This window comes from Cherax quadricarinatus, chromosome 37 (assembly GCF_038502225.1).
Source record: "Cherax quadricarinatus isolate ZL_2023a chromosome 37, ASM3850222v1, whole genome shotgun sequence".
NCBI lineage: Eukaryota > Metazoa > Arthropoda > Malacostraca > Decapoda > Parastacidae > Cherax > Cherax quadricarinatus.
The window spans coordinates 1,226,218-1,241,217 of NC_091328.1; the positions used below are offsets into that span (position 1 = coordinate 1,226,218).

The 15,000-nt window shown below is 36.3% G+C and overlaps 1 protein-coding gene across 7 annotated transcripts in view; it reads left to right on the forward strand.

Moving 5' to 3' along the window:
- The window catches only part of LOC128702118 (uncharacterized), a 120,486-nt gene extending 109,556 nt beyond the window's left edge, over positions 1 to 10,930 (forward strand). For all 7 annotated transcript variants that reach the window (XM_053796147.2, XM_053796167.2, XM_053796193.2 and 4 more), the window contains 2 exons: positions 2,564 to 2,673; positions 3,933 to 10,930. In XM_053796147.2, the coding sequence (XP_053652122.1) occupies positions 2,564 to 2,673; positions 3,933 to 4,430 (608 nt within the window). In that variant the 3' untranslated portion in view covers positions 4,431 to 10,930. The remainder of the gene's footprint in view (positions 1 to 2,563; positions 2,674 to 3,932) is intronic.
- The last annotated feature ends 4,070 nt before the right edge of the window (positions 10,931 to 15,000 follow it).

Below are 15,000 nucleotides of genomic sequence, written 5' to 3' on the forward strand. Positions count from 1 at the left end.
TTGAAGCTCTTGCGGTTCGTCAGTGGTTAGCTCTTCCCTGTGGTCCTCCACCAACTCTTCCACATCCCCGTCACTCACCTCCAACCCCATGGACTTGCCCAGTGCCATAACACCTTCCACAACAGGCAGAGGGTCGGCAGGGTTAGGGTCTGCCTCAAACCCTTCAAAATCCCTCTGGATCGTGTTCTTCGCTTTCTTTACCAAAGGGCTTGCACTAGTTTTCCCTGGGGCCCATGGTGACTTATTTAGCAGTTGCAATCACAAATAACCGGTTTCCCTGAATACCTTCACTAAATATTACCCTGCTCACACTCCAACAGCTTGTCAGGTCCCAAATACCATTTATCTCCATTCACTCCTATCTAACACACTCACACATGCTTGCTGGAAGTGCAAGCCCCTCACTCACAAAACCTCCTTTACCCCCCTCCCTCCAACCTTTTCGAGGACGACCCCTACCCCGCCTTCCTTCCCCTACAGATTTATACGCTTTCCATGTCATTCTACTTTGATCCATTCTCTCTAAATGACCAAACCACCTTAACCCATCTTCAGCCCTCTGATTAATACTTTTATTAACTCCACACCTTCTCCTACTTTCCACACTCCGAATTCTCTGCATAATATTTACACCACCATCTTGCTGCAGCATTTACAACCCAAGCTTCACACCCATATAAGTGTGTTAGTACCACTATACTTCCATACATTCCCTTCTTTGCCTCCATAGATAATGTTTTTTGTCTCCACATATACCTCAATGCACCACTCACCTTTTTTCTTTCATCAATTCTATGGTTACCTCATCCTTCATAAATCCATCCGCTGACACGTCAACTCCCAAATATCTGAAAACATTCACTTCTTCCATACTCCTCCCCAATTTGATATCCAATTTTTCTTTATCTAAATTATTTGATACCCTCATCACCTTACTCTTTTCTATGTTCATATATATTATAATAAAAATATATTTTGAAACTACATTAATCCCTATTTTAACCCTTTCAGGGTCCGTCCCGTAGATCTACGGCTTTACGTTCAGGGTCCAAACCGTAGATCTACGTCATGAGCTCAGCTCACTCTGATAAACTGTGATTGGTACATTTGGGCCTAGATATGAGAGAATACATCTATGTGCACCACATAAAACAGATCCTGCAGCACACTGTGTATAATGAGAGAAAAAAACTGAAATCATGATTTTTCGATTAAAACAGCGACTTTGCAGTGTTTTTTCCTATGTTTTTTATAGTTGTATTTGCGATTTCTTGGTCTCATTTGATAGAATGGAAGACATATTGCAGAAATAGAGATGATTTTGATTGGTTTTAGCACTGGAAATGGCTTGAAACTGAGCTCAAAGTAGCAGAAATGTTAAATTTTTGCCGATATTCAAGAGTAGACAAACAACCTCACACATCTAATACACACCAGCTGGTGGGTCTAATATACATTCACAAATATGGTGATGATATTTATACACTTATTACAGTATTGCATAACAGTAAATCTTCTATTTTTTGGTGTGAATAAAAATTCATTATGTGAATAAAAAATCAAAGTGGAATTTATTTGTAAAGCCTCAAAATGTAACTAATGAACAGAGGAAACGTTAGTTTAGTTCCAGGAATACCTACATTGTTTATTCTGGACCCTATTTTCAAATTGGAATATTTTGAACTTTGTGTTAAATTGGCCAAATTAACAATTTCCGATCACTTTATTTTGTAGTTGAAACAGTTGACTTGGCGATTTCTTGTGCTCAATCGATAGAATAGAAGTAATACTAGTAAAATAGCTAAGAATTTGGTTGACTGGAATAATGTAATTGGCCTAAACTGTGAGTCAAAGTCGGCAAAATCGCCGATTCGTAAATATCGCTGACACATCAAAATTCGCGAGAGCATAATTTCGTGAATTTTACATCAAATTTCGTACTTTTTGTTTTATTACCTTCACAAAAAGATTCTCTACCATTTCATAAGAAAAAATAACAAATTTTTTTTTTTTTAAATTCTTGGACACTGAGGCACCACTTCAGATTTGGGCCTTGGACCCTGAAGGGGTTCAAGGTTAAAAGTATCTTTGGCTGGTGGTGTACAGGGAACATGTAACCTTAATGACCATCATGTAAACAAGTAAGCTAAAATTCAAACAAACCAATCAATTAAGGCTGTTCACTTAGTAAATAGAGGACTTTTGCTATTTGGTTATGTGGCTCATCGAGGTAATGAGAGCAAACAGGCTACAGTGTCAATGGGCGCACTTTGATTTTCTCAAGCTATCTTGGATTAAAATTAGATCAAATGGCAGTAATGGAATGTGACAATGGAAATAGGATGATGAAATGAAGTATAGTAAAATACTTTTTAATTTGAGTATTACAAAAAGTATAAATTTAAGTTTGATGGTTTTTGTATCAAGTTTCCTAAGAAAAGTATTACCAGGTACATGTACTATAAAGTTTAAGAATAAAAAACCATACATACAATTATAATAAACTTATACTAGAAACATTTATTTGTATGGCACCTTAGTAAAGTGATGCCTTTACCTACAGTGTTGTGTGGAGTTATCAGCGTGCTGTTCTTCATTCTGGAGGTGTTAATCTTTCGCGTGGGCCAAGAGTCCGGTCTCTATGTCACGCTCAGTTGGGCCTTTGCTCTGCAGGTAAGTATATCTAACTTTCACTCTCTGGTCATCTGAATATGCTATATTGTTCAAGTAGAATGAACAGTTCTCTGCATATATTCTTGTTCCATAAAAGCTAATCATTGCATAGTAAAAAGTAAGATAAAACAGATAGGTATTGCATATAATGGCATACCACTGAGGCTGTCTTCAACAAACTAAAATGTGTGTAATGGTTAGAAAAGGTTTTTCCAGCATGTTACGAACTATATTGTTTCCGTTATATACAAAACTTATGCATGAATACAGTCCTTCAGTTGGCTGAGATTGCACCATGACCCACTTTCAACATCTTTAAGGTCACTGGAAACCTAATTATATAACTACCCTTGTTCCTGCACCTGACTTGGATCATGTGACTTCCCTTGTAGTATATTATCATATCATATATAATCATAATGAAGTGCTAAACCCTTAAGGGCCATACAGCACTGCAGGGTAGTGTGCTAAAAGTTTAATATGCTTGATCGGAGACTAGTAAAGATGAAGAGTATAACAGAGGTAGAGTTAGTAAGGATGGTGAGGAGTGCTGAAGGAAGTATAAGTTGGTGCAATAAATCTGTTGCTGTCAAAGTCAGAGGGAGTCTGTATCAAAGGTGGGGCCGTCAATGAGGAAGGAAGAGAGTAAGGGCGTTAGAGCAGTGATGTCAGAGGTAAATTCTGCGTGGCCATTGGTAGACAGGAGAGTCTAATAGAATATGGCAAACTGAAATTGGAACTTGACAGTTCTCACAGAATGGCACTGGGCACCTCTGTGTGAGATACCCATGAGTGAAATGTGTACCCGATGCAAAGACAGGAATGTGTAGTCTTCCTACCACAACATCGACGATAAGAAGACCGGAATCCTAAAGACGACTTGATAAGTGTAATTTGTAATTAACTCGGAATGATGCTGTTGCAAAGGTGACTAGTGATTATAGCAAAATAGTCTGAGAATGGAATACCACCATATGAAACGGGAATGTATTGCTGACCGCGCAGCAGAGTTCACCTGCTTGGCGCCCTCCTTGTAGTATACTGTACTTTTTTTGTCTGATGAAAAAGATCTTGGTGTTAAGTTGTAATTACATAGGGCTTCTTGAAGTCTTTCATGTTGTCTTTGAGTGTTTGATTAGGGTTCATTGCACTTTTGTATTTGTAATCATGATATATTTATATAAACAGTGTATTTTTTATGTTCAAAATTAACAATTAAGTACACCTCATTGTACTGACAATGAAATTAAACCTTTCAGGCAGTAGCAGTGATAATGGGCGTGTTGGCTGGAGTGACTGCAGGAATCGAGTTTGGGTGGTCTCGCAAACTTGGTGGTGATCCTACAGTATATGGTAGAGATCCAGAGGGCACAGCTGCCACAACTATATCTAACCCAAACTTCAAGGACACCAGCAATGGGCATACACAGCACAGTAGATCAGGTAGCACCAGAGGCAGGGGTAGTCAGAGAGGACCTCGAGTGCATAGAAACTCCAATGGTGTGGCAATGACTCGCCTGAGTGGTCAGCCCTACATGATCACAGCTAATGGCAGCAATGGGCATCTGAGGGCCAATGGTGTAGTGGCCTTTGATCCAAACAGGACTCCTTTAAGATCTTCTCTTAGAAAGCCCAAACACCCTCCCCCAGAAGATGCCCCAGACTCTTCGTTGGGGATCCAGAATCTGGCCTTTACCCAGTCCAGTCCTGTGCTTAAGAAAAAAGTAAGAATCCACACACAGTCAACATCAGTGTAGAAATGCTCAAATTTGTAATGTTGCATAGTTTATTTTTAGGTGCCACCTGGCCTATACTAGCCCAGTGCCACTCATTCCATACCAGATTTGTGCCTCTCGCCATCTTGGTACAGTGTTAAGTGCCTAGTGTAAATAAAAGTGTAACAAGGCTTGGCCAAACTCCCGGTGTAGTGATATGACGTATGTCCCAGTGAATGAACTGCTTATTGAATGCGAACGTTTACCTATTTATATAAACTAATAAACTATTGTTATATATTTTATAATGTTTAAAGTTTTGTCATAGCTACCAGATGAGACTATTGTGCTGGAGTGATGCAATGTTCCCAGAGCTCTGGAAAGCATTTACAGTACAGTACTACAAATATGAGAAAAAAGCGAACTTTTTAGGACTGTCTTGAAAAAGTGTCCTTACAAATACAGATTAATATTTGCTTATTACTAATGGGAGAAAATTACATAATGTTAAAAGCAAGAATTGCTTAAATCATCAGTAGTAGTATTAAACCATTTATAGATAACTTATACCAAATGAGGAAATAGAGCTTTGACAGGGAACCAATATGTGGCTCTTGTGGTTATACGACAAATGTCTTGCAATGCTTAAGTTGGAAACCTGCCTACACCATTTTTTGCATAACCAAATTTGAAAGGCTCTGTGTTACAGAACCCTATCTTCAGACTGTACTTCAGTTGCAGGTGCCCTCCTTCAGCCTCCCTCTAGTCTTGTCCTTTCTTTCTTTGTTCATGCAGCCTGATCCTCAGAAGGTAGTAGTGTTCATTTTAAGCTGCTGCCATCTGTTGCACCTTCTCCATCGCCTCGCTGCTTTCCTTATAGCGCCTCTACTTACCTACGCCCTCATGAATCCTAACGTTCTCCTGCAATGCTACCATCCTTCCCCAGGAGTATCATAGGCTCTCTATGGTCACCTGTGATGATGAAAACTAGATCCTTTCAGTCTCTGTCTGTTTCATGTCCCCACAGTCTACCCAGGAGCCTGACTTTTTCAGACCTTGTTTCACTCCAGTTTCCTTCCTGTATGAAGGTTGAAACAATCACAGCTTTTCATGATACATTTATCTTAAAATGAAGATTTCTCCATATTGCTATATACAAGACCCTGCAGTTTCAGGCACTTAAAACATGCCTTCATTGACCTAGGTGTTGAACAGTACATTATAGTGATTATTGGAAACTACTTCATTTACCTTTGACTCTAGCACCCCTCCTCAGCTCATTGATACCTTGTAAGGTTTCCTCTGTGAATATTTCTATCTTGACTAAGATACCTCTTTGCAGTCCATCTACCACAAGTCCTTAATGATAGCTGCTGCTACCAGATCATGACTGATTTAATATCTACATACCTTTTACTTGACCTTTTTGTTTTATACTTGCATCATTTATGTCTACTTTTATAATGGATTAGAGGATATAGGAAATTGGGCAGAAAATAGGTGCTGGCCTGACTTCTTCTGTATCTCTTGGATTTCAGTTATACTCTTACACCAACCCTGTACACCCTTACCCTTTGCAAATTCCTACTTTTGCATATCCCTCCCCACAGCACTATGACCCTTACTGGGTGTGCTTAAATTGATTATAATATAATAATTGTCCTTTATGCTATTTGTCTACAAGAAACTAAATGCCCAGATACTGGTCTGTCACTGTCTACATTTTTCTACAATATGTTCACCCTTTAATGTGTAACAATGATTAGAATTTTTGTACACACTGGTGTTCCATATACCTGATATTTCAAACTCTGCTCCATTATGCAACAGCCAGGAGTTAAAAGATACACTATTTGCAAAATCCTAGCACCTACTATATTTTTTTCTTTTTTTACTCAGTGGATGTCTGTCAGTGCAGGGTGACCCAAAGAAGAAAAACAAAATTCACCAACATTCACTCACTTGCTGTCTGTCTTTACAGACGTGTGTCGACACGAGTCTTATTACCTTCTGACAGCAACATCCCCACCCCATTCGGAGTGCCCTTCCCATCTCAGGGGCTCAGGTCCAACTAACTGGCTTCCCTAAATACCTTCATAAAACTTATCCTGTTCCCACTCCAATAGTATGTCCATTAAAAACCACCAGTCTCCATTCACTGAAGTTTTCTGGATAATGAAGTCCCTAAAACTCAAAGCCTTATGTACCCACCCCTTACAACCATTCCTGGGACAATATACAGTACATATACTATGAAAAAATATATTAATACCCAAGCACTTTCATGTGCTTATGCGCACATCAGAGGGAATAGAAAGAATCAAGTCGGCTTTTAGCATGGGACCATGGGCTGCCTGCAGTGTCCATTTTATTACATGACAGTAAGCCTACTACAGCCTCTTTATTTTAACTTTAGCATGATTCACCTCACCAATAATATTAGGACAGAGCTAAACCTGAAAGGATCATACAGCACCATGTCACTTTAAAAAATGCTTCCCTTGTTTTTATTTTATACTCCCTTTGCAATGACCTGCGTGAGCTTGTGTTGGAGTGCAGAGATGTTGAATCTTCCGAGTTATGAGAATATCAGCATAACGGAACCAGGTGATCGAGGAGGGTACGACAGAGAAAAACCTCTCATCTTAAAGATGTTCCATGTGTAATCTCTCAAGAACAGCACTTAATGGTGAACCCCTTGGTACACTGAAGATCTGTTGAAAGAAAGAATTTTCAGAAGAGAAACAGAGCCAATACACAGTTCATTATTATTATAAGCTGTATAGTCCTTGTGGCTTAGTGCTTCTTTTTGATTATAATAATAATAATAATAATAATAATTATTATTATTATAAAAAATAGGCACTAGACCCACCAGGGTCATACAGCACTGAACACTTGGTTCAGTGAGATCAGAATCACTAGGTGGAATGGGAAGGTTGAGGTTTAGTTTTTGTTGCAGATCAATGGCTTATGCTATGGGTACTTAGTGAATAGGAATGTAAAGTCTGACCTGGAGATTTCTTGTTTCTGATGAAGTTGTAAAGATTACTAGAATGTTTTTGAATGTGTGCCAATGGTGCTTAAGTTCTTTTAGGTGTTTGACTAGAATCCCAAATAGTTTGTGGGGACGCTGCTTATTCCAGATGAGATAGGTCTCAATGGAATGTCTAGTTTCTGCGTCTTCTACACACTATTCCAATCAACCCAAAATTTGCCAGAACATATGGCCTGAAGACAAACCAGAATTAGTGAGACCCATCTCATCTGGAATAGGCAGTCACTGCTGTATGATCCTTGTGGGTTTAGCGCTTAGTTTTGATTATAATAATGGAATAGGCAGTAATCCCCCACAATCAGGGATTCTAGGACATCAGTAAGACACCAAGTTAAAACCACAGCAGGGGGTATACACAATCCCTCACAATCACTGTGACCAAGTGTACAAAGGAGAAACATCAAAAGACCTCCATACAAGACTCATTGTCAAAGATAGGGTTCAAAATGCAGGATTCTGGAATAGTTGCTAATCAGCATATGAAACAACTTCACCCAGAACAGCAGCTGTTACAGCATAGCTGAGCCTCTTGCCAGGAAACCTCTTCATTATTATCCCACAGCAACAGGTTATAGTATGAAGGAACACTCCAACAGGCCTACTGATCAAAGATAGGCCAATCCTCCTTAAGTGCAACTTTCCCAGCCATATATTTCTCCAGCCTGTCATTAGTTTTCCAAAGAAGCTTTAAAATACCTCACCTGACTCTTCACATCAGTATGCCCATTATATACACATGCACATCCTCTCCCTCCCCAGGTAGATCTGTTTGTGACCTGATATAGCTCACTGTATGAGCAATATGCCATTGATAAAGCATCACATTAAACTTCACTTGTGTCCATCTCCACTTCTAGCAAGACTGCATTAAAGGGATGATTGGGAATATGTTTTCTTTGTTGGAATCATCCTACCTTACCAGCAGACTGCTGAGGAACCCACCCGCCCCCACACTTTCTCACGTGCACACACATTCTCGAATGCACACACACTTTCTCACATGTGCACACGCTTTCTCACATGCACTCTCGCATACATACAGGCACTTTCTCACATGCACACACACTTGCATACACACTTTCTCACACGTACACACTTGTAAAAATTTATGTCTGTATAACAGCCTATCTTTATGCACTGATTTAAAGTTCATAACCTGATAAATCTGTTACTATACTCAACTTGTCACTAAAAACTAGCATTCTACATTGTGAAAGCCACAGTACTAAATGCTATGTTATGACAACTAAAATTTTAATAGCTGAGGAATAACTGACATACATTTACACACTACGTACGAACACACACACGGCCAGTTTTTAGAAATCATAATAAATATTAATGGTGTTACATACAGCATATCATATATGAATCCCATCTTTGAGTATGGAGCACCAGCATGGAAGCCACACCTGATAAGCATTCTAAGAAACTAAGAGGATGTATAGAGCCTTGTTGAGGGAAATAAGCTATAATTAGTTAAATCTAACACAAAATAGAAGGACCAAGAATGACAGCATTCAATTATCAGAGGCCCTGATACGGTGGACAGAGACTGTTCAAGAGGTGAAAAGTAGGTACAGTCGAAACTTAAAGACATGGATGATCCATAGGGATGTCAGGAAATATTTATTCAGGCTTGGAGTGCTAATGAAGTGGAAGGACTTTCATGAAGAAGTGATAGAGCCAGACTACATAGCTTTATAAATAGGTATTGCAGCGCTATATAGCCCTTGTGGCTTAGCGCTTCTTTTTGATTATTATAATAATAATAATATAAATAGGTATGATATGCTCTATGAAGCCAGGTAGCAGTGAGCCTAGTCATGGAAAACAAAAAGGGCAGGGCTGAGGTATGACCCTTGCATCCACAAACAGGTATTGTAGGTGTACCCATATCTTAAACCAAATTTGGACTATGCAGCAGTGGTAAAGGTGTTGACATCTAGTATGTAGATAACTAGAAAAGTCCAAAGACAAGCTATTAAATGGCTTTATGAGCTAAAATATAAGTTAAGAAGAAAGGCTGAAAGCAATAGATGTAATAATCACATACTGAATATTGTATAATATTAAAAGAGGCAAAAGATTTCCAGAATAGACATACTGTAGATATAACTCAAGGAAGAAGTTGCCAAAAAGATACTAGAAGGCTCTTTTCAGTGTTAGATTACTATGTATCAACAGAAATGCTCTTGATCCAAGGAACTGGAGCTTCCTTTCACTGGATCAAACCTGATTACCTCCTATTTCCCAGGTTTAGTTCTTTCTCATGAAAATAATTATAAAGAAATCATAAGAGTGCTTGAGAAATAAGTAAACAGGGTCAGTGCAAGGAGGGATACTTACAGTTCCTTGGATCAAGAGCCCTTCACTGACATCAAAACACACTCCCTCTTAAGAAAAGTGGTAGAACAATGGAATGTGTTACAGGAGGTAGTAAATGCAACCACTGGATTTTTTTTTTTATTAAGATTAAATACAGTACTGAGGATGCATGGACTTACCTCTGCTCCTGTAGCCATAGATAGTTACTGGTAATTACTTACATATGCTGTTTACATTTTACCAACTTCGAGCACTTTCCATCAGTCTTCCTTCACCTCCCTAGTCTCACACCATACCTGCAATTTACCGAAGTAGTAGTAGTTAAATTAGCCTGCAAGAGCAATTTTGCTTTTGCTGCAGTCATCAAGTCCTACAGGACCAGGTAATCAGATCAATCATATTAAAGCCATTTAAGTTTGCTAGATTTAAGACGAAAAGTTTGAAGTTATCTAGCACAGTGTTCTATATGGGTGGTATAAGCTGTATTCTTGCTGAATCTAATGTAATGACATTGCAAAAATATATGAATACACTCTTGTAAAAATAACTGGAATGATATTGGAATAAATTTTTTTTTATAAAACATTGCAGTTTTTCAAATCAGTACCTGGTTTATATGAAATATATATTCATGTTAAGATTTTCAAGATTATTATAATCAAAAAGAAGCACTAAACCACAAGGGCCAAGCTTTTTCAAGAAAATTGGTTTTTATGAGTTCCTATTTAATAGATTTTTAATTTTCATTTAATTTGTTACTTACCATTTTAAAACAGAAGACTGCTTCATGCTTTACTTGTGAGGAATCTGCCCTAAATTAATATTTCAATGTAACACAGTATCATGTGTTGTCCTCTCACTGTCCACTCGTTAAGTTCTTGAAGGGGTGTAAATGTCTGTACAATGGCCTATTAAGTTTTTGTATACTGAAATATGTACGAGATCCTTTCAAATTTAACATATCTGAAGATGTGTGTGTAAACACATGAAAATACTTTTTTTTTTTTCCTATTTTCACTGGTGTATGTATGTGTGTGTATACTGTATGTATATATGCATGTATGTATATGTGTACACACACACACATATAAGTTATTAAAGTACACTGATTTTTATTTTCAACTTTGGGGTAGAAAAGGCAATATTTTTTTTTTTTTTTACAAAAAATAATTTTACTACTTCAAAACTCACATAATTTGACAATTACTCATCCTATCTCTTTTTTATGCATTTTAAAATAACCCGCAAAGGAGCATGTAACATACTGAAGAGCCACAGTCATACATCATTATGTAATAAACTGACAGAGGAACTGCAGTAAGTTATATAATTCACAATATTGGAGAATACCATACTAACAAAATACTGTGATCATATAAAGCTGATTGATACAAAACAGATATAGTACCTTGAAGTGTGAGGGTAGTCCAATTTTAATATAGATGGCCATTAGAAACAAAAGTAAAAGGCAATATAGATGTGAGGTGGTTCTATTATGTGCCTCAGTATAGGCTGTGACTGAAGTGTATTCAATCCCCTTGCAAAAAAACATTCTATATTTTGGTAAGATACAGATATTTCTAAGAAACTTCTCAACACAAAGTAATAACAGTTAAGAAATGGGTATCAGGTCTCATGTGATATATATGGTAGGCTTTAATACATAGTTAACATTATGAAGCTTGCTATATTGCATTTTATATAAAAAAAAATGTATTATATTCTGGCCTTGTCACAAAATAATGAGTGAATATGCATGAATATATATATATATATATATATATATATATATATATATATATATATATATATATATATATATATATATATATATATATATATATATATATATATATAAGTATATATTTATTTATTTTACACATATATACTTACATACACATTACTACTCAAATACTAGGTACACCTTATTGAAGCTCACTTCTTGAGTAAGTCGATATGAATTTTACTGTATTTTTCTATGACACATCCAGGGGCATGTGCTGGCATTACTATCAGTACTAGAAAATGCAGTGTGTCTATATATAAAACTAAGACTTTAAATATTTACTCATATGCTATTCAAATTAGAAAACTGGTGGCAATATATAGCCTTAAAAAATGTGTACATAAATATACAGACTTAAAAAAAAAAGTGTACAATAAATACTTATAATAGGTTAGTAACCAAAAATACCTTGGCCTACATTTCACATAAAAAGTCATGGAAACAATTTCCAAAGCCTTAATATTTCAAGAAACTTTACCCAGAGTACAATTTAGTGTTCCATGATCTATTTCATGAAGTCGCATAAATACAAAGTGAAGCTGCATATTACCCTGTTAACCCTAAAATATAAAATAATAATAAAGAAATGAGAATCTCACTAAACCATGAAAGAAAAACTGTGTCAGGAGTACTGGGGAGCAAACCAGCATCCTTGCAACTGCAAGTTTACAGTTACACCCACTCAACCAGTGTATATTATTATAATAATCATAACCAAGTGCTAAACCCATAGGGGCCCACAAAGTGTACAAAATATTTCTATATGGGTAGTAGTTAGGGATATCCACACACAAATCTTTTGTATACTTTTTAGTTAGGTGTATAACCAGAAACTTCCAAAGGCAAGTAGTATATCAGTTTGGCTAATACTCCATACACAAAATAACCTGACAATAAAAATAAACAAAATTTTCAGGTAGACTACCTTTGATGAAATATTTTAAAACCATATCCAACACAAAAAATACTGTACTTCACCACAGGCTACCCTTGTACAGCACAATAAGAAACAATTTTCAAGAGTAGAGCTCCAATTTGCTCCCAGCAGTATGAAGTTCAGTTTTTCTGAATGATACAAGACTTTCAAAGAATTCTGTCTAAGACCTATGCCATTATGAACTCATAAATCATAGAGGTAAGCTCACCTCAATTTATTACTTTTTACACTACAGTACAAACTATGACTCAAAAACTGTGCCATCCTACCAGTGTAAAAACTAATTCATTAAGGTTCTAGTTCAATCATTCCTTAAATGAACATCAAGAATGTTGTACTAAAAATGTTAAACTTATGATTTAGAATGTAATTTTTTCATAAAACTTCTTCAGAAAAGTCTTATTGAATATTCACCTCATAACAGCAGTACATGTACTGTACAATATCGAAACATATCAAATATTACAAAATTAAAATTACTGAATGCTGGGCAAAAGACCCATACTATGAAATGACCAATACACCCCATATGTACTAAATCTTATGTAAAAACCTTCAATGAGATGTGGATGCTGATTTAGAAAATTCTGATCTGGATGATCAGTCTGGTTGGCTTGCATAAGATTCTGTTAACCAGTTTGAGGACAACCGAGGAATGGGATATAAATCACTTGTTCTGTCTTGGAATGCTTGATTTTAAACAAGAAGATAAAACTGCATTATCTTTATAACCAGCAATCTCACTTACCTGAACTTCATCTTTGTTTATACATCAGATCCATAATAATTATGTAAACACCTAATCTTACCCTCAACACATGTCAAGTTAACACCCTTGCTGAAGGAACACTTGTAATATAATGCCCTCATTTACATGCTTCTCCTTTAAATACCTGTATTTGACTGTAGATTTAAATCCCTGCTCAGAGTCCCATTTCTGGTAATATGCTACACATTACAGTAGTATCAGAGGTAAGTTACAAAAATAGTCGACAGACAGGTAAAACAGTACTATAAAACTTAACATTAAACTGAGAATAGAAGCTAATCGCTTAAGAAATAAGATGTTCTGATTTGGTATTAAAAACAAAAAAAATCTTAATATGGATTGACAATTGCTGCTCTAGCCAGTGTAAAACTTATAGTTTTTTTGTTAATGAGAATTATTTAATGTAGCTTCCTTTTTTTTTTACCTGTTCAACTATATACCAAACTGCAAAAGTTGGACTAAGCAGACAGTGATGAAAATTCCAATACAGGGTAATATAGCTGTTAAACATATATTGTTAATTTCTGTGAAGTCAATCCCCTCCCCCCCACCCACGCAAAAAAGAAGCCTTTTTTAACTTGTGTTAAAAATATGTTCTCAGGTCAGCTTAAAATCAGGTAGGTTTAAAATTTCATACAAGGGACAATAATGGCCGTTATAACAAAAATCAGTTAAGAAGTGATACTTCATTGTGTAAATGATATTGACATTGCACACTACAAAATACTTTAGAATGGTAAGATTAAAAATTCGTAACAGTATTTTCCACTATTACATTTCAATAGTGTTTTGGTGTAATGTTACTCCCAAGCAATCTCAATTTTTCTCTTAAGTCAACATGTTATTATAGCTCAATGATAAACACTATTGGAGGATACTATTTGTGACATATCAAGAGACGGTATTTTGAAATGGCCTTAGGGTAGAGGCCTATACTTTTTCAAACTAAATATACAGTATCTAAAATTACTAACTAAATATGCTCAGCTGAAAGATCCCCCATATTAAAAAAAAATGTTGAAAATCAAACATTTTCATCGAGTTCTAAACTGGCTGGAGCTACAACACCTTCACAGTAATACATGCACTCCCTTCTGTTCTCAAAAAATTACAATGTTAAGTTTGATGGACTATCCACCTCAAGTACACCAACAAGGTACCTTTGTTATCAAAACAATTCTGATATGATATCTACAATGTACTCTATGAAAGTAAAGCATCAAATCTATAGAGCAATGTATTAGTATGCAAAATTACTTTCTCACAATACAGTAATTCTACTTTTCTGAATATAAAAAATTCTTATAAGTACAATGGTGGGACTGCTTAATATTGGAAACAGAATTTTAACAGGTATAATCTTATGAGAAAAATTCTCCATTTCAATATTCCAATACACTTAATTTTACAAAAATTCTTAGATTCACAAACATGAGCCTACCTCAGTTGAACCTTGCCAATGAATGTGACAGCATTGGGATAGAGACAATAAAATTTCCAGTATCAGTAAATCAATACAGTCTGTTTTCACCTACCATCTGTGCCAATTTATTCTATTAAAAAAAGAATGCTAAGTAAAGTGACACACAAACTCAAACCACCCATCCCTCTGACACAGGCTGTAGCTTCTCACTTCTGCCATATTTCTACTTCTCCCTATAACTTACACAAGGGGAAAAAATGACAGCCTGAAATAGCTTAGCACCAATAGATTCAATCATTACATAGAAGATA